At 40.3% G+C, this 26,411-nt stretch overlaps 1 protein-coding gene across 3 annotated transcripts in view; it reads left to right on the top strand.

Moving 5' to 3' along the window:
• The window catches only part of ENTPD1 (ectonucleoside triphosphate diphosphohydrolase 1), a 110,916-nt gene that overhangs the window by 5,758 nt on the left and 78,747 nt on the right, over positions 1 to 26,411 (top strand). Inside the window, exon 2 of one of the 3 annotated variants that reach the window (XM_020996783.2) lies at positions 21,088 to 21,293. The exons of the other annotated variants lie outside the window; for them this stretch is intronic. Within the exon in view, the coding sequence (XP_020852442.1) occupies positions 21,266 to 21,293 (28 nt within the window). The 5' untranslated portion in view covers positions 21,088 to 21,265. The remainder of the gene's footprint in view (positions 1 to 21,087; positions 21,294 to 26,411) is intronic. 3 annotated transcript variants of the gene reach the window in all.

Genomic DNA, 26,411 nt, shown 5'->3' with positions numbered 1-26,411 from the left:
TTTCTTTTTATTATATTCTCCAAGTGAAAGCTTTTTAAGGGTGGGGGAGAATATCTTGTTTTGTTTGAGAGAATGAGGTTAAAAACTGGGCAGTGACTACTTGATGCCAGGGAAAGGAGCTGACCCTAAGGCAGAAGGGAAAGGACAAGAAATTATGCAGAAAATAGAGACTGGGAGCAGGAGACAGAATGCCAACACTTTGTTTAATGTCTAATGCCAATGCCTTGTCTAAGGCTGGCCGTGTTTCCACGGTAGACAAATAGAAAAAGTGTGTGGGTGTATTCTAGTCTTTTTTATGACCCAATGTTAGGACAATTGATGAAAACATTTGACGTTCTTTAGTACAATTCAATTCAATTCAACAAAGTTGAGTTCAACCTGCCATGTATAATGCTGTGGTCCAGGCTGAAAGTCCAAAGACCAAAACAAGTTATGTTCTCTGCCTTCGAGGAGCTTATAGTTTCAATCTCAATTTGTTTGTCTGAACAAAGGAATGTAACTTTGGGGTGAACATGAATCATTTGGAAAATAGCTTAGTACAGGAACAGCCTAGTACAGAAAAGAACACTGGATTTGGAGTCCAAAGGCCTGGGCTGGGTCTCTGGCCTTATTCCTTCTTTAGTTATCTGATCTGGAACCAGTTGCTCATTCTATTTGTAAAATCGGGATAATAATATCTGTACTTCCAGCTCCACAGAGTTGTCATGTGTGGGTCTAATATATATATCAAATGTAATATATGTTAAGGCTGTGGTATCCACAGAGTACTATCCACTGCATCTTTGACATATTCTCTCACCACCTGAACAGAGGGTAAGGATTATGTTTGTCTGGTTTGGGGCAACACTGTGGGTAAACCTGTTTATGTTAAGATAGAAGGATTGGGACAAAGCAGAAAGTTTGTAGTAATGCAAAAACCATGAATGGGGTTTGGTTCTGGAAGAAATTTAGTAAGAGCGTAGACATAGTGGTTTTGACTTAGTGATGAGAGGTCTGGAAATAAGGGAAGGAAGAACATTAGTCAACCAGCTCAGAAGTATTTGAGTGACTGCTCTGTACAATGACTTGGTGAAATGTTAAGAGGCATACGAGAAATACTAGTGAGCATTATATAGCATGAAAAAGCTTGCAAAGTGCACTTTATATACATTATCTCATTTGGCCCCTCACAACATCCATGGGAGGTAGGTATTACTATTTTGCCCATCTTAAATAAGAGGAAACTGAGGCAGACAGAGGTTCAGTGTCTTTTCTAGGGTCACACAGCTGGCAAGTTTCTGAGACAAGATTCAAACTCAGGTCTTTCTGACTCAAACCTGACATTATCTGCTGCATCACTTAGAACCAAAGAAGTTTCAGACATGGTACCTGCCCTCCGGTAGTTTATAAAATTCATAGGAAGATAAGACAAATAGAAATTATCTGCTGTCTAATGTTAATTGGCTCTGGGAAAACATTGTTGCTGCTGAGTTGTTTCAGTTGCATCTGACTCTCTTGGCCCCATTTGGAGTCTTCTAGGCAAAGATACTGTAGTGATTTATCATTTCCTTCTCCAGCTAATTTTTAAAAATTTTTAGACAATTGGGGTTAAGTGACTTTCCCAGGGTCACACAGCTAATAAGTGTCAAGTGTTTGGTCTGAGGTCGGATTTAAACTCAGGTCCCCCTGACTTCAGAGCCAGTGCTCTATCTGCGCCACTTAGATGCCTCTCCAGCTCATTTTTACAGATGAGGAACTGAGGTAAATGGCTAAGTGACTTGCCCAGGGTTACACAGCTATTAAGTGTGTGAATCCAGATTTGAACTCAGGTCTTCCTGACTCCAAGGCCAGCACTCTATCCACTGAGACACCTAGCTGCCTTGGGAAAACATACTGTTAGGCAAAACAATATTAGTAGAGGCAGTTGTTTCTATAGGAACAGTGTTATAGATAAAATAAAAATCAACTTTACAAATAGGGTTTGGTTCTAGTGTCTTAACTTCACTGTGAAACATCTGAGAAGCAATATGATACAGTAGATAAAGCTCTGGATTGTAGTCAGGAAGACCTGGCTCTAAATCCCACTTCAGACACTAACTGTGTGGCTTTGGTTAACCTCACTGTGCCTCAGTTTCTTTATCTGTAAAATGAAGTTGATTGCCTTTGAGGTTCCTTGCAACTAAATCTATGATCCTATATTCATTGTTTAGAGTGAGTTTATATTTTGTTTATACTATAATTAATATTATATTGTAGAATGAATTTATATTTATATTTTACATCTGTAAGATTGTAGATAACAATGCAAAATTGCACTGATAAATGCCACAGAAGTGGGACAAATTGTCAGTGCTACAGTAGTTGAGAAGAGAGAGACACGATCAGACAAGGTTTCAAAGAGGTGATGAGACTCGAGCTGGCCCCTGAAGGATGGAAAGGATCCATGGTAGGGAGAGAAAGGCAGGAAGAACCTTCTAAGCAGATGTGAATGATTGATAGTGATGATGTGTGTGAATGATAGTGGCAGCTTAAGGTGTGTTTGAGACAGTGAGTAGATCAGTTTGGCTAGGGTGGAGAGCTCCAATTGGGAGCCCAAGATATAAGCTGAACACAGATCGTAGAGAATCTTAAACCCCAGAGTAAGGCAATGTTGCATCATTTAGAGGATACCTTCCAGGCTGGAGAGGTAATTCATTCTGGAGAGATTCTCCATATTAATGTGATATGTTGATGGCTATGACCTCAGCTAGGTCATGATTTGAAAGCTAGTGCCTGCTCCCACTCATCTGAGTTTTGGGAGACTGAAAGAGGTCTGGCTTTTAATGAAATTAGATCTGTGTGGGGTTTCCAAGGGAGAAGAATAGAAAACTTGCAGCATTTGATACAGTCATTTTGAACAGTTGGTCATGCTCTTAGAACTGTGTAATGCCTCTGGCTTCCAAGAAAATGTTTTCTGGGATTTTCTTAAACTCTTTGTGGTTGTATAGGCAGTGGAGCACTTGGTCTCTTCTGCAGATGTGACAGTGTGCATACATATTAGTTTGGCTTTTCAACACCTCTGAGGCCACTATCTCTACAGGAAATTAGAAAAATGCCTCTTTGAGAGAGAAGAAAAGAGTTTCTTAGTGATATCATCTCTCCCAGTTGGCCATGGACTGATCTAGATCAAGTAGTGGCTGTGGAAGCATTGAGAATCACCCAGAGATGCTGCGGAGGAGGAGTGCAAGATTTCTTAGGCCTTAGAGAGTTCTCATGGAACTGCATCAAAATATTCTTCCACATCACTGGAAAGGAGAATCTGTTTTCATGGATTCTCCAAAAGCTCAGTCTGCCTTGGACAATGGAAAACAGTTGGACTGGAAGAAATATTGGGAAACATTTAGTCTACTCTCCTATTTTATGGATGAGGAAAGAGAAGAGCAAGGACATAAAGTAACCTCTCTTTGCACCCTTATTATGTAATGCAGAGTTTCACACATTTTTTCCCCCCTTTAAATTGTGATTTCATAAATGTAAAGAAAAGAGAACTCCTTAGGGCATAGGTGGCACCATAGTGCACAGAGCACCAGTCCTATAGTCAGGAAGATTCATCTTCCTGAGTTCAAATCCTGCTTCAGACACTTCCTAGCTGGGTGACTCTGGGCAAGTCACTTAACCCTATTTAACTCAGTTTCCTCATCTGTAAAATGAGCTGGAGAAGGAAATGGAAAACCACTGCAGTTTATTTGCCAAGAAAACCTCAAATGGCGTTACCAAGAGTCTGACATGACTGAAATGGCTGAACAACAACAGGGAACTTCTTGTGTTGAAATTCTCTTTATACAGGCAGATCAGAGTGTCAAATGCAATTTAGAGTCTAGGCTATGCCTGGGGGCACCAAAAGGCTAAATGCTTTGCCCATGGTCATATAGGAAGTGTGTAAAGAGGTAGAGCTTAATTCCAAGTATTCCTGACTTCCAAAGAGATCCCTGGAGCATAGAGAGGATTTTCAGAGATACTTCTAGGGACCTGTAAATTTTCAGTTCTTCCAAGGGTGTGATCAAGGGTGAGATATTTTACTCCTTTCCCGGCCTGTGTTATGGTCTATGAGTGCCCACAAGCACTCTTTTCTGCCTTGGAACTGTGAGGAGGATTCTGTCTCCATCACTACTACAAGCTCCACAATGCCAGTGCTCTTCTTCACCCCAGGATCGCCACCCAGAACTGTGACCCAGATCCAAGCAAGGGCAAAGCAAGAGATTCCTGCCTCAGCACCAGCAGAGAGATTCCTGCAATCCCTCTCTGATCAGCCATACCATTCCCTAGAGGTCTTCTTGAAACAATGCCTAACGAACTGTGCCATCTGCTCAGGGGTATACTGGTAAATGTTTAACAAATAGCTGTCTTGAAAGGAAGAAAGAAAAAAAATGTATGCACACAATTTTTAAGTTTGATCTGTATTGTTAGCACTTTCTTAAGTTAATACAATCAACAAAACAATAGATTGAGCCCTATTTGTAGTTGATCTCTGAGGTGTAAATGTTTATTTTGAAAATTTAACAATCAGCCCTTCAGGCCAGGGAGAGCTAGCTCCAGCACATTCTGTGTATTCACCAAGCAAGGAATAATATGATATTTGGGATGGAGAGGGGATAATCTTTAAGACTCCTTTGAGAAATGGTAACATCTGTTGGAAGAGTCTACATTTCATTCAGATGCTGATGAATCAGAACCATGATTGTTTCTGATCAGTGGAATTTCTGATACTCCATCAGGCCGCAGGGAGTGATGGGATGGCTTCTGGGTTCTTTTACAACATCTGAATCGTTGGGCTCATCTAGGATCATAGGATTTAGAGATCTGCGGGATCTACTTCGACCCCCCCATTTTACAAATGAAGAAACTGAGGCCCAGAGAAGCAAATTGATTTAAACTGGCACAAATATTAACTAAATAACGGAATTTGAATGTAGGTCTTCTGATTCCAAATTCAGTGATCTTTCCACTGCTCCACCCTGCCTCTAATTGTTTCCTGAGTTTCAGAAAAATGAGAAAGCAAACAAAAGCTATAGAACCTTTCCTGTTCACCTTCCACTGTCTGAAGGCTATTTATAAAATGAGATTTTGGAGAATTCAGAGAATTTTAGAACTGAAAGGAGCTTCAGGAATTTAGAACTGGAAAGGATTGGTTGTCTCATCCAGTCTGAAACAAAAAATCTCCTACAGTGTGCCCAACAATTGATCATGCAACTCCATAAGGTCTTCACTTTTTTTGTGTCTGAGGAAGTTTATGGATCCTTTTTCAGCATAATATTTGTAAGTGAAGGAATTTAATGGAAGGAAATGCTAAATTTTCATTAGAGTTACCCCCCATCCAAATTCATAGACCCTCTGAAATCTCTCTATGGACTGAGATTGAGAGCCCCCATCTTTCTTTTGCTTGAATATCTCAAATGAGGGGGAACCCATGACTTCCTGTGCAATCAATTTCACTTTTAGATTGAGTTAATTGCTCATTTTTCTTTACGTCAAACCTAAACTTTCCTTTTGGTCATTTCCAGCCACTGCTTCTAGTTCTACTCTCTGGGGGTCAAGCAAGATGAGTATTCTCTTTTCTATCTGACAGTCCTTCAGATATTTGAAGGCAGCCTGTCATGTGTTATTCCTACACCCTTTCCCCTCAAGTTTTCTCATCCTCAGCTAAATGGCTAAACATCCCAAGTTCCTTCTTCTGATCTTCATATGTCAAAACCCTGAAGTCTTTCAGTATCTCGGTTGCTGTCCTGTGAAAGCTCTCCAATTTATTGGTGTTCTTCCTAAAATGTGGTACCCCAAACTGAGCACAGTCCTCCAGATGTGATCTGGCCATAGAAGACTACAATGGGAGTGTTACTTTTCTAGACCTGGATACTATTTCTTCTCCAGTTTGCATTAGGTTTTTTGGCCTCCTTAACACCCTATTCATTGATGTTGAATCTGCAGTCTACTAAAACCTCTGTCTCTTATTGTACTTGTGAAATTGATTTTTTAAAAACTCAGGTATAATCCTTACATGTGTCCTTATGATGTTTCATTTTATTTGATTCAACTCAATGTCCTAGTTCAATGGCTCTCAAAGACCTTCCAGGGGATCTCTAGCTCAAAATTATCTTCCATAATATCACCCACTTAAATGAAAGCTTTTTAGGGCCTCTGTAATAATTTTTAAGAGTATAAAGGGATCCTGAGACCAAAAAGTTTGAGAACCACTGCTCTAACCTACTAAGATCTTTCTCATTTTCCCCTCTATTATCCTGTATGTTAGTTTTTTCTTCCAACTTTGTGTCTTCTGCAGATTGATGAGCATACCATCCATGCCTTTACCCAAGTCACTGTTAAAAAATGTTCGGCAGCACAAGGGCCACACACAGAACCCAGAAGTCCTCCATTAGAGTTCAGATTGTAGAGTAGCCCCAGGCTCTGCTATACTTACCTTATTTCACTCATTATCTCCTTCTAAGTTGATGCCAAACCAGTACTGACAGCTGTCTGTAGCCAACCATTCAAATAGTTCTAAATCCATCTATTTGTATTATTATCTAGCCCAGCAGTGTCAAAATTGAGTAAAAACGGGGCACGTAAGGATTCTTGAAAACAGCATATTGACCTTGGAAACCAGATGTTAACATTATGTTCTATTATAGTTTTATCTATTTTGTTAAATATTTTTCAATTACATTTAAATCTGGTTTGGGGACTTGGGAGTGTTGCCAGCTATGTGCCTGACATTTCTGATGTAGCCCATGAATACATAAGAATAGCATGAAAGTATCAAATACATCAAATGCTTTGCTAAAATCTAGATGAACTGTACCTGCAGCATTCCCCTGATCTGACTATTTAGTAATCTTGTCAAAAATGGGAATAAGATTATTTGTCATCATTGTCATTGTCATCGTCATCCTTCTCTTCCTCCTCCTCCTCCTCCTCCTCATCTCTGACCCTTTAGGGGGCAGCTAGGTGGTGAATTGGGCCTAGAATCAGGTTGCATTGACTTTGTGCAAAAACTTTTCAATTTAATGTAATCAAGGTCATCCATTTTGCTTTTTGTAATGTTCCCTGTCTCCTGTTTGGTCATGAATTCTTCTGTTCTCCATAAATCTGATAGGTAAACTATTCCTTTCTCTCCCAGTTTGCTTACAGTATCAGCCTTTATATCTAAATCATGAACCCATTTTGACTTTATTTTGGTATATGGTGTGAGATTTTGGTCTATGCCTAGTTTCTGCCATACACTTTTCCAGTTTTCCCAGCAGTTTTTGTCAGTTACTGAGTTCTTATGCCAGAAGTTGGAGTCTTTGGGTTTATCAAATAGTAGGTTACTATAGTCATTGACTACTGTGTCTTATGTACCTAACCTATTCCACTGATCCACCACTCTGTTTCTTAGCCAGTACCAAGCAGTTTTGATGGCTGCTACTTTATAATACAATTTAAGATCTGGAATGGCTATGGGCCTAGAATTGGGAAGACCTTAGTTCAAATCCAGCCTTAGATATTTCCTAAGTGTGACCCTGGGCAAGTCACCTAAATCGTTTGCCTCCATTTCCTCACCTATAAAATGGACATACTAACAGCACCACCACAATAGCAGGGTTGTTGTGAGAATCAAATGAGATAATATTTTACAAAATGCCTAGCACACAGTAGGTACTATATAAATGCTAGTTGTTATTATTATTATTACCCCAAATCCAATGTTCTTTCTACTATATGGTAGTTTCTCAGTAACAGCTGTTAATTTTAGGCATCTCCACAGAGATCTTAGGCCTTTGTCAGTTCTTGGGAGTAACTTGGGAGAACTTTTGTTATTGGTTTGCCTGGAACTCTTATCGTATAAGGGAGCAGGGAAGAGATTTTCCTCCTCCTATACCTTATTCCTTTCCTCCTCTCCCTTAGTAGACATACATAATGCAGTTGTTTGTTTGTTTTTTTGAAGGATGGGATAAACATTTTTATTTTTCTTAACTTTCTTTTTTTATTTTTAATATGTATTTTTAAAACTTTGGGTCGCAAATTTTCTCCCTTCTTTCCTCCCCACCTACCCTCACTGAAAAGGCAAGCATCTCGATACAGGTTATAGATGTGTAGTCATGCAAAACACTTCCGTAGTAGTCATGTTGTGAAGAACTAAGTATATTTCCCTTCATCCTATCCTACCCCCCATTTTTCTATTATCTCTTGTGACCCTGTCCCTCCTCAGAAGAGTTTGCTTTTAATTATCCCCTCCCCAATCTGCCCTCCCCTCTATCAACCCCCTGCTCACTTGTCCCCTTCCCCCTTTATTTTCCTGTAGGGTAAGATAGACTTCCATACCCTATTGTGTATGTTATTCCCCCCTTAAGCCAAATCCTATGAGAATAAGATTCACTCATTCTCTCTCATCTTCCCCCATTTCCCCTCCACTATAAAAGCCTTTTCTTATCTGTTTCATGAAAGATAATTTACCCCATTCTACTTCTCCCTTTCTTCTTCTCCCAGTATAATCCTCTCTCACCCCTTAATTTTATTTTCCAGATATCACCCTTCATCTTCAACTCACCCTGTGCCATCTATCTGCGTGTGCATATAATTTTTTCCCTCCCACTATTCTAATGTTGATAAAGGACTCATGAGTTACAAGTATCATCTTTCCCTCCAGGAATGTAAACAGTTGAACCTTAATAAGTCTCTTTTGATTTCTCTTTCCTGTTTAACTCTTCCCTGTTTCACTTGAGTCTTGTATTTGAAAGTCAAATTTTATATTCAGCTCTGGTCTTTTCCTCAGGAATGCTTGAAAGTGCCCTATTTCATTGAATGACCACTTTTAACCCTGAAGGATTATACTCAGTTTTGCTGGGTAGGTGATTCTTGGTTGTAGTCTCATCTCCTTTGCCCTCTGGAATATCATACTCCATGCCCTCTGACCCCTTAATGTAGAAACTGCTAAATCTTGTGTTATCCTGATTGTGTTTCCACAATATTTGAATTGCTTCTTTCTGGTTGCCTGAAATATTTTCTCCTTGACCTGGGAATTCTGGAATTTGGCTACAATATTCCTAGGAGTTTTCCTTAGGGATCTCTTTCAAGAGGTGATTGGTGGCTTCTTTCATTTTCTATTTTGCCCTCTGATTCTAAAATATCAGGGCAGTTTTCCTTGATAATTTCTTGAAAGATGATGTCTAGGCTCTTTTTTTGATCATGGCTTTCAGATAGTCCAATAATTTTTAAGTTCTCTCTCCTGGATCTATTTTCCAGGTCAGTTGTTTTTCCAATGAGATATTTCACATTCTCTTCTATTTTTTCATTCTTTTGGATTAGTTTCACAGAGCCTTGATTTCTCAAATTGTCTCTAGCTTCCAATTGCTCCACTCTAATTTTTAAGGAATTATTTTCTTCAGTAATCTTTTGGACTTCCTTTTCCATTTGGCCAAGTTTGCTTTTTAGGGCATTCTTCTCCTCATTGGCTTTTTGGACCTCTTTTGCCATTTGGGTTAGGGTATTTGTAAGGTATTATTTTCTTCAGTGTTTTTTTGGGTCTCCTTTAGCATCACTCTCAGTTTTTCCTCTACTTCTCTTACTTGCTTCTCAAAATCCCTTTTGAGCTCTTCCATGGCCTGGGGCCAATTTATATTTTTCTTAGAGGCTTTGGATGTAGGAGCTTTGGCTTCATTGTCTTCTGGCTGTGTGTTTTGATCTTCTTTGTCACCAAAGTAAGATAATATAGTCTGACTCTTCTTGCGCTTCTTGCTCATGATCTCGGCCAGTTACTTGAGTTATAAACTTTTTGTTAAGGTAGGGGTTTGTTTCCAATGTGGAGAATGTACTGTCCCAAGCTTAGGGGGTTTGTACAGCTGTTTTCAGAAATACTTTTAGGGACCTGTAAATTTTCAGTTTTTCCAAGGTGCTATGTTCAAGGGCGAGGTGTTTACACCTTTCCTGGCCTTTGCCCTGGTCTATGAGTGACCACAAGCAGTCTTTTCTGTCTTGGAACTGTGAGGAGGATTGTCTCTCCATCACCATTACAAGCTCTACCACGCCAGCGCTCCTCCTCACACCAGGACTGCCACCCAGAGCTGTGACCCAGATCCAAGCACAGGTAGAGCAAGAGAATCCTGCACCGGCAGAGAGATCCCTGCAATCCCCCTCTGATCAGCCACTCAATTCCCCCTCAGTCTGTGGGCCAGAAGCTCAGGAGGCAGCAGCCACCCCGGGGCAGAGCTCAGTGAATGGAGCTGAGACCACTGCGCACCAAAGAAACAGACTTTTCCCTCTGACCTTCTAAGTTGTCTTTGTTGGTCGTGGGATGAGAAGTCTGGAAACCTCCACAGCTGCCTGCGATTCAATCCTCTGAGGCCTGCTCCAGGTTCACTGAGGCCTGCGTGCCCACGCTAAACTGCATTCCTCTCCCAGCTGGGAGAGATATACCTTTCCAATCAACCATCCAGGTTGTCTTGGGCTGGAAATCTGTTTCACTCGGTCTTTTTGTGGGTTGTGCTGCTTTAGAATTTGTTTAGAGCGATTTTTTTTATAGGTATTTGGAGGGATTTGGGGGAGAGCTCAAGCAAGTCACTGCTTTTACTCTGCCATCTTGGCTCCGCCCCCATAATGCAGTTTTTATGTGTTAATGAGGTGTAACACTATGTGATTCTTTTATAAGGTACAAACACCTCTCTGATTGAGTCAAGCAGGGAACTAGGTAAAAAAAAAATAGCCACTTCTCTGGGAGATTTAAATAGCTATCTAACCTGAACAAGTTCCAGCAGTTTGAGGACAAGAAAAATTGAGATTGTAAACCAGGAGCTGCCTGTGGAGGAAGATAGGAGTGAATTTCTCTTTCCTCAGCCCCCGGATATCAGTCACAGCTCTAAAGGGGAGTTGTTTGGTAGGAGACACTGCATCTAGAAAGGATCAAAGACACATATACCAAACAGGCATGGATAGAGAGAGAAAGCCTCTTGAAGGAGGAAGTGGCTTTCAGGAGTATGATCCATGACAGCAGAGAAGATGGACCGCTATGAAGAAGATCAGACCCTGAAAACAAAGTACAGCAACCTGACCAGCAAAAATGCCGCACCAGAGGGATATTTTGTGAGGACTCTACAAAGAAAGAAAAGACTTCCAGGATCCGTTGAACCAGTCGTCGTGAGTTGCCTTTCTACACCCAAATCTTATACCTGTATTTTGCCACCATTATACCCTAAGTTTGAGCCCACTGGAAGAATGGACACTGTATAATTGTGGGAAAGGACACCTCCAATGCAGTGAGGCAGGGGAGTATTTGCAACTACTGTTGTTGCTATGCCATTTGAATAAAACTCTTTGCTAAGAGACAATCTATTGACTGATTGTTAGTGGAAAACACATCCATGGGGGCTCATGAGCCATTGGTTTAGTAGTAAAGTCCCATAGGCTTATCCCAACAATGTCACAGTATTCTCCTTCAAGGGAATCAGCCTCTGAATTGTGAGTGCATGTTAAGGAGTAGCTCACTTTATTTCACCCATCTTGAAAAAAGGTATACTATCAATGGACTTATACCCGGGACCAGTTCTTGGGCCACTCTGACTCAACCTAATCCTTTGTGATAGAGGCTGATACCTCTTGTCAAGCAATCAATTAACAAATATCTAGTACCTGCCTACTATATACTATATTAGGAATACAAAGACAGAAGTAAAACAGTCCCCCTACCCTCAAGGAGCTTATATTCTTTAGGGGTAATCAACATGTACACACATAAGTATATACAAAAATAAATACAAGGAAATTTGTGGTGAGAACCGCTAGCAGCTGGAGGAATCTCATGAGGCTGTCTTGCCTCAGAGCCAGGGCTCCAGCCCCCTGTGTGCCTTCTATTTACAGTTGTTATTTTTTGTGTGCTGTAAAGTGTTTTGTTGGTGCCCTGCTTTTTGTGTCTTTTCTTCTCTTTTTTCAAGCACTACTTTCATTTATTATTATCTTTCCTCCTCTCCCCTGCAGGAAGCCCTCCTATATAACGCATAAAAAGCTATCAAACAAAACCAATCCACCCAGTGACCGCTTCTGACAGAAATGTACAACATTCTGTACCCTGAAAGCAGAGAAACGTGCTTTGTTATTGGAGGCCATTGGTGGTACACTGGTTAGAACACCGGACCCAAAGTCAGGATAGTTCTGATTTCAAATCCTGCCTCAGACACTTAACTAGTTGTGACCCAGGACGAGTCACTTCATTTCTGTCTGCTTTAGTTTCCTCATCTGTAAAATGGAGATATAATAGCACCTTGTTGTGAAGCTCACATGAGATAATATTTGTAAAATGCTCAGCACAGTGCCTGACATATTGTAGGTACTATTTAAACTCTTTAAATGCTTGGGTAGCTAGATGGCACAGTGGATAGAGCACTAGGAGAATCAGGAAAGCTTATCTTTCTGAGTTCAAATCCAGCCTCAGATACTTACTTGCTGTGTGACCTTGGGCAAGTCAGTTAACTCTGTTTGCCTCAGTTCCTTCATCTGTGAAATGAGTTGGAGAAGGAAATGGCAAATCACTCCAGAATCTCTGCCAAGAAAACCCCAAAGGGGGCAATGAAGAGTTGGACCCAAATGAACAACAATTTAAGCTTATTCTTTTCCCTTACCCATCATTTGGCCTCCAGGACCAAGGCTGGTCATTACACTTAATCTAAGCTCATTCACATTATTGTAGTCAATATTTACACCATTCTCTTGGGTTGGTTTTCAATTAATGCCAGTTCATATAAAAGTCTTCTCGCTACTCAAAGCCTTTAATCCAGAAATAGTATAATTAAAATGTTTGGGACCAGGGATCTTTGATTCAATTTAACAAATGTTTATTAAGTGCCAACTATGTGTTAGGCACTGTACCATGTACTGGGGATACAAAGACAAAAATGAAAGACCACACATTCAAGGAGCTGACATTCTATTGGGAGCGTAGAACAGGCCTTCAGAGAAGTAAAATACAAGGTAGTTTGGAGAGGGAGAAAGCATTAACAAGGGGAGAAGGAAGAGGTGACTCCTGAGCAACACCTCGAAGGAAGATGAGGATTCTGAGATGCAGAGACGAAGAAGGAAAGTGTACATTTCAGGCATGGGGTACTGCTTATGAAAAGGGATAGAGTGGGAGATGAGATGCCAAACTAGGGGAACTTCTAGAAGTCCAAGTAAGCTTGAACATGGAATGTGCCAAGAGGAAACATGTGAAATAAGGCTAGAAGCTAAATTGTATAGAGCAGAAGTATCAATAGACAGCAGGAACACTCACCAGTGCTCTGACCAGATTAAAACATAATTGGGAAATATTTAACAAAATAAATAAAAAATACAACCAGTGGTTTTCTGAGTCAATGTGTGTCCCACAGGGATCTTTATGAATTGACCCTTTCTACGTGCATTTGACCGCATTGGTAGAGGGCCTTAAATGCCAGGTTGATGAATTTGCATTTTATCTTAGAGGTAATAGGGAGAAACTGAAGGTTATTGACCAGCAGAGTGACAAAGTCAGACCTTTGCTTAGGAAGATTATTTTGGCAACTGTGTAAAGGATAGTTTGAAGAAAGGAGAGCTTAGAAGCAAGGAAATGAATTTGGAGAGTATTGCAATAATCCAGGCAAGAGATGATGAGGGGCTGAATGAGGCTGGTGGCTATGCAGGAGATTTTATAGAGGTAGAATTCAGAAGGCTTGGCAACTTTTGATTAGTTAGTAGCTAATTTGTTTAGTTAATTTTAGTTAATTTGATTAGTTATTCAAATGTAGAGATAGAAGAAGAAAGAACAGTCTAGAATGACTCCAAGACTACAAGCTTGGGTGACTGGGAGGAGTCTCACCCCTGTAGGGTCAAAACTTATCTAGGAAGGTGTTATAGAAAGCATGTACTTTGATGTGGTCACCTAGCCAGTTAACTGCTTCCTGAGACTGGTCTTCTAGGTCATAGCTTTCTTAATCTACTCAATAATGGATTTAGACTCATTTTCTTGGAGTTGAGGAGTTAGTACATCTAGTATTCTTCATGATCTTGGAACATAATGGAAACTATATAGTCAAGAGTCAGGTATCTTGTCTGTGCAATAAAATGGAAAGAATGTGAAGTGGAGATATCAAGAATGAAGAGAAGTTGGTTAAAAAATTAAATGGGGGAGTAAAGCAACTAAAATGTCCACGCTCTGACCCAGAGATCCCACTGGTAGGCACATATCCTCAAGAAGTCAGGGTCTCATGGATACAGAAATATTCACAGCAAGGCTTTTTGTGGTAACCAAGAATTGAAGTCAAAGGGCAATAGCTAAGCATATTACTGACATATGAATAGAGTGGAATATTACTGTACAACAAGAAATGGCAGTTATGGAGAATTCAGAGAAGCATAGGAAGACATATGAACTGATACAGAGTGAAGTCAGCAGAAGTCATAAGAAGTCAATAAATTGTATGCAATAACTACAACAACATAAATGGAAAGAACAATTAAATGAATCTAAATGCTGGGCAATTATAATGATCAATTTTGGCCCCAGAGAAGAGATGAGACAATGAACTTCCCTCCCTTCCTTCATTGGAGAGGTGGGAGATGGTGTAAAATGCTGTAAAAGCTATTGGCTGGAGCTGATAAGTTAGTTGGTTTTACTGAGCAGCTTTTTTTCTTTACACTTTTTTTTCTTTAATCTTTGTTACAAAGAAAGTCTTGGCTGATTTTTACTGAGAGGCATATTAGTAAATGAATGTGACATAAAACATAAAGCATCAATAAAAATTAAAAATAAAGAAAAAAATAAAGCAGGGGTTCTGGAAGGCACAATGGGAAGAGAGGACAACGAGGACTATGGCAAGGCCAAGAGTTGGATGGCTGTGAGAGTGGGGCAATGGTTCTCAAACTTTTTTGGTCTCAGGACCCCTTTATACTCTTAAAAATTGAGCCCCCCCAAAAAAGCTTTAGTTTATATGGGTTATATCTATTGATATTTACCATGTTAAAATGTTAGTATTATTATGAAATCAGTTTTGACCTTGTGGACCCCCGAAAAGGTCTTGGGGACCCTTAGGGATCCCTAAGCCACACTTTCAGAACTGCTGGAGTAGCAAATAAGTAGCAGGAGGAAAGGATATTTGCCTTAGTAGACAGTAACTGAATCAGAGATAAGTCAAATTGAAGCTGGGAGTTTACCCTCTATAGGTTATAGAAGAAACCATGTAATAGAAGCCTCTACCCAATAGGATTCTATGATGACTGAGCATTGTTTCTGTGTAGGGTGATGGTGTCTGCTTCTACAGCTTGTCTCTGTCAGCACTGGGAAGCTAGGAGGATAGGTAGCAGGGAATTCTACCCTGCTATCTGACTTGAACAGTGAATACTTCAAAGTTTCTCTAAGGTTAGATTGGACTCACACTTTATACTAATTCCTTAGCCTCATCCCAAGATGTTGGAGAATGAGGCATTTCCAGAAGATAGTACACATATGGAGAGTTGCCCATTTCCCAATCTCTGTGTCCACTGAAGCACAAGCTTTCTAGAGGGTAGGTTTGTCTGTTAGAGCTGCTCAGGACCTCTAATGCATGTCCTTTCTGGCACAGACCCTCTATTCTTTCTGGCTCCTTAAGGCAGACCCTCTATTCTTTCTGGCTCCTTAAGGCTTATCATCTCTGATGGATGTGAGTCTCCCCTGGAATAGGACGTCTTCACCATCCAGGTAGTAGCAGTATGCAATAATGAAAAGAGGATTTAGAATCACAATACTTGGGTGCAAATACTGGCTTTGACACTTATTCCTTATGTGACTTGGGGCAAGTCACAATCTCTCTGGTACTCAATTTCCTTATTGGCAAAGTCTGGGTTTGTTTTTATTTTTTTCTGGAGATATTCTCTCCAGTATCAAATAGTTTTCCCCTCCTCATACCCACTCTCTCACCCCCAGGGAATGCTTGTGCATTTCTACATCTGAAAGACATCCTACTCCCATATTCCAATGACTTTTGGATATTTACAAATAAACAAACAGCTCCTTCGTATTAGTCCTTTATCTGAGTTATGCCACCCTCCAGTGGGGTATTGGAGGTTATAGAAAATAATTTAAGACATTAACTTAACCTTTGGGGTAACAAATTAGTATCAAAATGGTTCTTGACTACATTTTAAAAACTTCATCACCTGTTAGCTAACAAGTGACCACAGCTTTGATTTATCTCCCAATTCTGGAAGTTGTTGCTAGTAAACCTAGGCCTCCAGCTTCTTTCCCAGCAGACTACCTCTAAATAAACCTTCTGGAATGTTAGAGTTGGAAGAGGCCTTAGACATCATGTAGTCCAATCCTGCCATTTTATACTCAAACCAAATGTTTCAGTAAAATTCCCAGATGCTTCCGATTCTATCAACAGGTCTTCCCAACAAACTCTGTCTTATGCCACATGGATTTAACCCATGCTACTTATCTTTGACTGCTGCCCCATCAGCCACTAGTCTATAGACATTTATTAAGTGCCTACTCTGTGCCATACACTGTGCTAAGTGCTAGATCATCACTAGTCCTGGTAGTAGTTGATCAGATGGTTGAGTCCACTGATGTAAAAAAGCAGCTATTTCTAGCTTCAGGGAAGAAGTATAGCAGTCCGTGATAGGTTGCTGGCAAAATGAAATCGTCAGTATCGAGGAAGCACGCCCCCACTTTCCAACCTAACTCAGATCTCTTATGCACTCACCCTTCCAGGCAACTTAAATATTTCATGTTTCTTATCTTCCAGATGAAGCCCTACAAGGCCAGTCTACTTCTTGGTCTCTTGGCCATATAGATTCTACCATGTTCCATGAATATTATTAGATTGTGAGCTCCTTGAAGGCAGGGACTGCCTTTTGCTTCTTTTTGTATCTCCAGCACTTAGTACAGTGCCTAGCACATAGTATGCACTTAATAGATATTTATTGACTGAATACCAGATGTACTGCATCCTAGACTCCAAGAAAATAAGTTTAAATCCATTATTTAGTGGACTAAGAAGTCTATGACCTAGAAGACCAGTTTTGCTCACTTGTTTCATCCATATCCAACTCTTAATGAACCCATTTGGGGTTCTTTGGGCAAAAATTCTGGAGTGGTTTACCATTTCCTTCTCTAGCTTGTCTTACAGATTAGGAAACTAAGGCAAACAGGATTAAGTGACTTGCCTATGGTCACACAGCCAGTAAACGACTGAGGCCACATTTGAACTCAGGTCTTCCTGACTTCAGGCCCCATGTTCTATCTACAACGCCACTGCCACAACAAAGAAGGCTATGACCTAGAAGACCAGTCTTAGCAAGCAGTAAATTGACCACAGGCCTTAGTTAAAGTACATGCCTTCCACAAGGTCTTTCTTGATCCTATAGAAATGAGAATCTTCTCCTGCCTGGGAAAAATTGGGGCATATCAGGATCTTGCTGGAAGCTGCTGATTTTCCTACCCGCATACCTGCTTCCTCGGCCAGGTGGTCCCACCTATAGCACCTAGAGCTAACCATGTTAGACTAGCTACTCAAAAAGAACCATATCAAAGCTTTGAGTCTCAGGCAGAGAAGTACCTGAATGATCAGAATCCTCAGTACTTACGCCTTGCATTGTTCAACTGCTTTGCTTTTTCCTACCCTTTCAGTTCCTATAGACTTCCTGTTTTTTTACTGGCACAGTGGACTTTTAACTGCCCTTCTCTTATGTTGCTGTCTGGCCTTCTAGTATTTATGTTCTTCTGGTTCCTGTTTGTTTGCTGCTTTAATGTGTGACCTGTTGTTTATCCTGATTCTTGGTATCCACGTATTATATCCTGAATTCAACTCACTCTCCTGATTCTGACTTTCAGCCTTGCCCCTATCCCCACCTTTTTTTAACCTTTTCCTGCTTTGGGCACACTCTGCTTCTTTGTCTAATTTCTATTTTGCAGATGCCACTACCCCTTCCAAGTCTGATTCCACCTCTCCTAATTAAAATTTTTCTAGAACACTTTGTCTGGATATCTCTTTTGTCTCTCTCATGTCTATGTATTGCCTCCTATGTTCTCCCCTCCTCCCTCCCACCTCCCAGGCCCCATTATAAGGTCCCTTATAGTAGGAGTGGTATCATTTTAAATTTCAATATCCCTGAGATGTAACATAGTAGATATTTAGTAATTGTTTGTTTAATGAATACATTCAACAAAATCTAGATGCCTAGTGTTTTCAAGGTACTGTATTAGGTACTATGGAGGACCCAAAAGTGAATGGCATAGTTCCTGTCCTCAGAGAGCTTTAATCTAGATTCCAGGTCCTCCCTTGACCATTAGCTTCCAGGCCCTGCCTTGGAGACGCTCTTTGCTTAGCTTCTCTCTTACCCTCCAAGCTTTACTTTAGGTCTCTCAGCTTCTTGCCCTATAATCTATGCCAACCACCTGCATGGGCTTGGGGGCTAATACTTCCCACCAGCTGCAGAACATTTTTTTTTCCTTCCTCTGGTGATATTTTGGCCCTTGATTCTTTTTTCCAGTTAGGACAAGTTTCACAATCTTCATTCTCTTTCTTTGAACTTAACCAGTTGCAGACTTATATTGAAGCTTTTCCCTTAATGCAGCCACATTGACCATCAGAAGACAGTCTTTTAAATTAACAAGCTAACAAATCAACAAGCCGTTTAGAGATCCAGTTTCCCCAAAATGACTCTTAGATTTTGAAAATTCGATTTTGAAAATACAGTCCAACTTTGCCAAAGGAGATATTTACAACTCTGTCTGGTGGTATAGGGATAGTTAGGTGGCACAGTGGATAGTGCTGTCTGCAAGTCTCATCTTCCTGAGTTCAAATCTGGCCTCAGACACTTACTAGCTGTGTGACCCTGGACAAGTCATTTAACTCTACCTCAGTTCCTCATCTGTAAAATGAGTGGGAGAAGGAAATGGCAAACCACTCCTATGTCTTTGTCAAGAAAACCTAAAATGGGATCACAAAGAGTTAGACACAACAGAAACGACACAACAGTAACAACTGCTGGTATATGCCATGTGGAAGTGGACTAGTTCTTATCAGATTTAGAAGTTCTTTGAGTGGTTAGACTCTTGATTAAACTAGACTCCTATCTCTCTTTTTCTCTCCTTCCTTATATTTTATTCTTATTTTTTCTTGATATAATTTCAGTTTAATAACATTGAGAAATTTGTTTAGACAAAGAAAAAAGCATTCCTTTGTAGGGATTTTTTTTTTCTGAATGTGTGGGCAAGGGAAAAAACATTCCTTGATTCCTTTACGAATGGAAGCCCCCAGTTGGGCATAACTTTCTGTGATCTTTATTTATTTTTGGTCTGGAACTGAGATTGATTTCATTTGTGAGAGGCAACTCCCAGTGTGAAAACTATGGCCTGTAATGTGCAGATTGGTAATTCTCTCGTGACATATAACAGGGCACAAGGAAGGAAGGAGATTTCCGCCTGGCTAGACTGCTAGGGTGTGATGAAGGCTGGCCCTCTCTCCTACCTCTTAGATGTACACATATTACTAAGCAGTAACACCACAGATCTTGACCTGGAAAGGGACTTAAAGGCTATCTAGTCCACTCCATTTATTTGACAGATAAGGAATCTGAAGGCCACAGAGCTTAAATGATTTGCCCAAAGTCACGTCTAGTAAGAGTCAGAGCCAGGATTTAAAGTCAGGCCCAAGTTCATTCCTCTCTCCACTGTACTCTAATGAATTTCTTGTTAAGAGCTCATTTTATGGGTAAGCAAAGCAGGTAGGTGGTACAGTGGATAGAACACCCTGTCTAGAGTCAGGAAGATGAATTCAAATCTGGCCTCAGGTCCTTACTAGCTGTGTGACCCTGGGCAAGTCACTTAACCCTGTTCCCTCATCTGTAAAAATGAGTTGGAGAAGGAAATGAAAAATCACTTTATTATCTTTGCCAAGAAAGCCTCAGATGGGGTCATAAGGAGTTGGACTCAGCTGAAAACAATTGAAAACAAGCTACTGTGTTGGGTAGCTCAAAAATCAGTGAATGCTTTTAACTTTAAAGCTAAAAGTTGTCAAAGAGATCAAATTGGTCTGTACTTAAAGGAATTAACTCAGACTATTCATTGGGAGGTCAAACACTGAAGTTGAAGCTTGAATACTTTGGCTACATAATGAGAAGACAGGGCTCATTGGAAAAGACCCTGATGTTGAAAAAGATTGAAGGCAAAAGGAAAAAGTGATGGCAGATGATGAGATGGATAGAGAGTGTCATGGAAACAATGAACATGATGTTGGATAGACTTTAGGAGATAATGGAAGCTAGAAGGGCCTGGCATGCTGTGGGCCATGGAGTCAACACTGAAGGACTCAACAACAACAAAGGTTGTCAAGTCTACGAATAAACTTAAATTCTTAGTTCCTATTTCTAACCTCTATAAGCAGTTAAAAGAAAGCAATGAATTGACTAGTTCAGCTGGTTCCTGAGTGATGTATAAAAGGCCATGAGTTGCCCATTGGCATTTTCACTTTCAAGTGCACTGCCAAGGCTTGTTTCTTATTAGCCCACAGATCCAGCTAATTTGCTCAGGACTCACCTTGCTCTACCTGAAGACACCATTATGTTTCCCATTTTTCAGAACAACAGTTTAGTAATAATATGCCAGATTGCCACATGAAGCATATCATTATGTCATTTTATTGGTGGTATATTTATGAATGATGGTATTTTAATTAATTGTATATTATTAATTACACCTAAATGACCAGAAATGAATTATTTATAGCTAGAAGACAAATGAAAATTGTTTATAGAGAACTCTTCTAGTTTTTCTTGCTCGAACAGGAACGAAAAGGCAACATATTTGAATTAGAAATAAGTAACATACCTGAATTAGAAATGACGTGCAATGGTGGGTGTTGATTGATTCACTCAATCACCTGATCCCACTTAATCAATATGCTACTAAATCAATCAATCAAAGGCATTACACTTATTTATGCTCTGTCACACCCCATGGGTCATAAAATAGCAAGCCAGTTGAGATTCTAACATTCTAGTGTCTGGCACTATAGATGAGAGAGCAGTTCCAGCTGAGAAGGAAGCACTTGAGGGAGGAGGAGAGAGAGCCTCTCTTTCCTCTTCCCTTCCTTCTCCCCTTCCCCTTCTCTTCAGATCAGAGGAGGACCTTGTGAACTTCAAAGGCTAGAGAAGTTGGACTAGCATCCCTGGAACAGTAGTGCCTGATGACGGTGTCTGCATCAGGAACCCAAGACTCTACAAGGATACACAAAGAAAGCTTCACCATACTGAAGGTGGACTTTATGAAGTTCTCCTGAAGGGGAAGAAAAAGATGTACAGCAAAAGGATTTCTAGGAGCTGTGAGTCACTCCTTTTGGCAAGTGCTCTAAGTTTTGTGTCCATTTTCCCCTGGCCTGCATGTATTTGTAGCAGAGTATTCCCCTCCGGTTTGAGGTATGTTTTGTCCTAATTGTTCTTACTAGATTATCCTGGTAAATGCTAATTACTATAAGCTAATTAAATCTGGCTGAGTAAATAATTTAGAATAATCAATAGGGGAAGCACACTGGTAGGGGCTCCTGAAATAAAGTCACCCCCCAGTAGTAGGAACCCTTTGGAGATCCAACCTACCAATGCAACTAGGATAGCCATAATAGGGTAAAGCGTGCAATTTGGCAGAATAGCCCCACAAATGGAAGTATCTGAAAATCAAAATTAGAGGGAAGGGAGAAGAATTCTCCTGAATGAGATAAGGAATGCTCAGCATACAGCAGAAGCTGCTTAAACAAACTTATTTACTGCATGTCAGCAAAAACGGACTTTCAGAAATGTCCTCTGGCAGCTTTCTGCTTCCTCTGTGAGGAACCACAACCTCACTCTGCATAGACAGATGGGGGAGATGACATCACAGAGAAGTGTTTCATAAATCAGGATTCATTCTCCAGGGATTGCCAACTGCCACTCTTATTAAATGAAAACAATGTATCTGTCTCACTTTCACTGCTTCCTTGTCTTTCTTTATTGCTATTTTTTGTATAAAATCAAAGGATGGTAAAGTCAGAAGGGGTTAGTGACAATAGAGTCCCTGTCCCTCATTTTACAGAGGGGGAAACTGCATATCTCTTTTTTTAGGCTGGTAGCCCTTGGTAGCATAGCAGGAAGGCAGTTTCTGTGATTATTTTGGGGGAGGAGGGAAGAAAGGCAAAGAAAAAAGAGCTGAGAAAATGGATTTTTCCTTTCATTACAGAGTTAGGGGGACTGTGGATGTGGAATGTTGTTGCAAATACTGTCAGAACCAGAAGATGGATTGATTAGCATTGTTGAACTGGTTTTTTTTCTTCATTTTAAAATCTTTGTTATGGATGATGGTGAGGAGAGGTCAATATAATGCATGCATTCAGCCTAGTTTGTAATGGCTAATTTTGTCAGAAGGAGGGGTCCCACATATACTCCACTGTTCAAAAGTCTTTGCAACTAGAACAAATGAGCAGGAAAAATTAGAAAGAGGAAATAAACTTTATGAAAAACAAATAGCATAGTGTACCAGTTCACTTTTGACGAATACATTCAGAAATAAGAAGTCTTGAAGTCTCAAAGTTCATTGAAGATGGTGGGTTTTTGTTTTTGTTTTTTAAACTGAATAGAAATCCACCTGAAAACCATTGGCTATAATCAATTTCAATTGTTTAGAAACTTAAATACAAAGTGAGTGACAACCCAGCCATCTGTGTGATGGGCTCAGTGCTTAAATAGGCACACAAAGACATATGTACACACACACACACACTACACACACACACAAACACAACCAATATGTCTTGTAGCAACAACATTCACTAGTTGCAGCTGAGGAAGCAGAACAGCAAATTATTTGAAAGTTAGGTGCAGGATAAGGTCAGGATTACCCTTGTTAAACTTCAAAGGAAAGCCTTTCAGCCCACCTTACCTTTTGTCCCTAGAATCAAAGAATTGGCCCTGTCTTTTGAAAAGTCCTTAGCACCTGGCAAAGGCTGAAGGGCCTGGCACAGGTTACAGGATTTGTTCTACATGCCCACCTAACTGAAGGGGCAATGCAAATAAGCATTTGTGCTTCTTTTGCCTATTCCATTTCAGCAACCATGAAAATCCAACACAGTGGAATATATTCCCTTCCCAGGGTCATCATACTCACTGCTGGTTTCTACTGCACAAATTCAGGGTAAAGAAATGACCAAAAATATTAGTTGACATCAATGCTATGTTGTATACAATTCTACTGGTTCACTAATTATCCTTAATAAAAGTAAAAAACAACAACAAAAAACCAAACAAACATGAAAATATTTCTCTTAGAGCCAAGTCAGATATGGATCTTTAATTAATTAATTTTAATTAAAATTGAATGATTTTAAAAATTAAATTAATTAAAACATTGGGACACATTTTGATGATTTTATTGGTGATTGGCTTATATTCCTTTCCAGAAAAGAAACTCCTTTTTTAAAATTTTCTTTTTCTTTTTAATTTCTTACCTGCAGCCCCTGACCACCTGGCAGGGTTGTTGTACCAGTTTTATAGTGAGGAGTGAAGTTGTACTAGATGACCTCTGAAGTCCTTCTCAACTCAAAAATTCTAAGATCCTTGATCCCAGGTGGTTTTACACTGGATGTCAGTCTTTGTAATCTCTTTAGACTGGACATCATCAATAGTTATGTCTCCCTGTGATTTGCCATGGCCCATTGATTTCCTCTTAAGAGTTTTCTCATCAGTCCAATGATTGGTCACTCCAAGAGATGATCTATGAAGCATAGGAAAACCAAAATGATGTTTTGCATAATATTCTGGTCAGTGGATAAAGCTTGATAAGGTCTATGGTACAAAATAAAGAACTGGGCAGACTGTTCATGTCATTTGTGTGATCCCAGATCAAAAGGAAAGAGAATCATGCTAGATTGAAAGCCTGGTTCCCATCATGTATTGGGAGTTATTGACCCAGCAGCATTTACTGTCTCATAGGAGCCCCGAAGCCCACCATCACCCTCTGAAGAATGGCTCTCTCTGGAAGCTTTCTCCTCCTGCTCCACTGTCATTGAAAGCCTTCTTTATCTTTTCTGTCAAGGAGCTCTTCCTGATTCAGCCTTACGGAGCTCAACAAAGACTGGATGTTCTGAAACAGAAAATACTGTTTCAGTTTCCATATCGTCTCCCACGGGGGCCTTCACAAGCCTTCCTCTGTGGTGTCTGCTCTGTAAGGTTGGTGTAGCTCTGAGACCTTTTTAGAGGTCTGAGAACCACCTTCATTGTGATGTTTTTTGAGACCTGTTGAACTGTTCTAGCTGGCTCCTTCAATGTCTGCTTGTAACTGGTGTTTCATTGAAGAATTCAAAACTCAAAAAAAAAACCCCAACCAAATTCCGTAATATGAAAGAATGATACCCATTGTGGTGTGTAAAATGAAATAGGAAGGCTTGTCTTTATTGGAACCCACTAATTTGAATATGATGTTCGGGAGCAGTTTATCTTTGTCCTTATCGGAATAGTCCAGTGTGAAACTGTGGCCAATTGTCAGAGTCAGCGTTGTCAGAGTTGGCCCTATGAGAATCAGCACTGTCATGAGACAGTTGTGACAAAGACAAAACCTCTGCACATTTGTAGCATTCATCACATGCCAGTTTTTGAAATAATCCCTGGGCAAAGTAATAAATAGATTCTCAGTGTGTGTAGTGAGTCTTTGAACTGAGTTTTGGGGGATTAAGGGGATCAAGGAAAGAGATGCTTCAAATAAGCTTCTTGGAGGCAAGGACTGGTTTTTGCTTATTTGTCTTTTAGTTTTTTCATTTGTTTGTTTTTGAGACTGGGCCTTTCTATCTGGCCCATTGGAAGTGCAGCAACCACTTATGGTCAGATCCTGCTGTTGATTTACAGGAGTACTTTGTCCTGCTGTGTCTGACTAAAGCTGGTTCTCCCTTCCTTCCAGGGGTTCACCCTATTGGTACCAGATTTAGGGCAGGTACCCTATCAGCTTGAGTCTTACTGCACCTCAGAACTCCTGAGTTCAGGAGATCCATGAACCTCAGTCTCCCCAATAGCAGCAGTTACAGGTGTGAGCCACCACACTTGGCAGACTGCTTCATTTTTGACATTGTATCCCCAGAATTTAGCACAATGCCTTGCTCATGGTGGATTGGGTCAGACTGAGTTGGACTAAGTTGTCTAAGCCAGGAAAACCTAGTGGTGTAATATTTTTTTAAGGATGAGGTTTCACTGGGGCAGCAGGGTGAGCGTAGGCAGCATGGCTTAATGACAACACTGACCTGGATCATTGCTTCACCTCTGCCACTGGTTCACTGAATAGTCTTAGGAAAGTCATAAGCTTTCTGGGACTCAATTTCCTCATCTATAAAGGACTGGGTTAGATGTTCTCTAAGATCCCTTCCACTTCTAACATTCTGTGATTCTGGAGTGGAGGAGGTGAGAGTATTTTTATCATGACACCCAAAGAGGCAATTTTAATTTGTAGTTTTAAAATGCATTTACTTCTATGGAGGAATATGATATATGTATTTTAATATGACATACATTGTTTATGGCAATAGCACCAGGGCTTTAGCTCAGTGGAACACTGTGTGCCTGCCATGCAGAGGGTACGTAGGTTTAATCTCTGACATCTCCAGGGTCGGACAGGGAAAGGCTCTTTTTCTAGAGCCCTGGAAATCCAGGGCCAGTGAGTTTCTGTGGTACTGAATAGAGAGTTAAATGGGCCAGAGGTCAGAGTGGATAAAATATAGCTTTCTGCTATGTATTCTATATAAAGGCTAGCTTATTCATTCAAATATTTTCGATATTTCTTACAAATTTCACAGTGACAACATTAGTGGCTCCAGGTTCACACTGAGCAGTCAGGGTGTGGGGAAACAAGGAAGCCTGGGAATTAGGACACTACTTTCTTTGCTTGTTTGACTATTTCCTCTCTTAGAGAAGGGCTGACCTGTGGAAGAGGGAGTAGTCTTGTACTGGGTTGTTCCAGAGGAAGGAACAATGGGTGGAAGTTATAGACCCAGGAGGTTTTAGCTAAAGATAAGGAAGAACTTTTTAGCAATTAGAATTTTCCAACAATGGAATGGCTGTGATATAATTCAACAATTTTTTTTATGAGGTGTCTAGAGTCACAGGAGCACAGATTGAAATCAGAAGGGCCTTCAGAAGTCATCTAGTAAATGTTCCTTATTTTATAGTTGGGATAGCTGAGGTGCAGAAAGGGCAATGTGTCCTTGATCACATAGCACAACCAGGATTCAAACCCAGGCCTTCTGACTTCAAATCCAGCCCTTTCTACTGCTCCATGATAACACATGCATGACACACCATGCTAGTGGTCAGAGGGGAAACAAAATCCAGTAAGACACAGTCTTTGTCCTCAAGGAGCTTGTGATCAGTAGAAGAGTTGACTCATCTTATAATGAGCTCAAACAGGCTAGATGACCTTTCTTTAGAGCTCC

The sequence above is a fragment of the Phascolarctos cinereus genome, unplaced genomic scaffold (assembly GCF_003287225.1).
Source record: "Phascolarctos cinereus isolate Bilbo 61053 unplaced genomic scaffold, phaCin_HiC Scaffold_3;HRSCAF=262, whole genome shotgun sequence".
Taxonomy (NCBI): Eukaryota; Metazoa; Chordata; class Mammalia; order Diprotodontia; family Phascolarctidae; genus Phascolarctos; species Phascolarctos cinereus.
The sequence above is the reverse complement of the archived record's forward strand: the minus strand, read 5'-3'. Positions and strand labels throughout refer to the sequence as shown.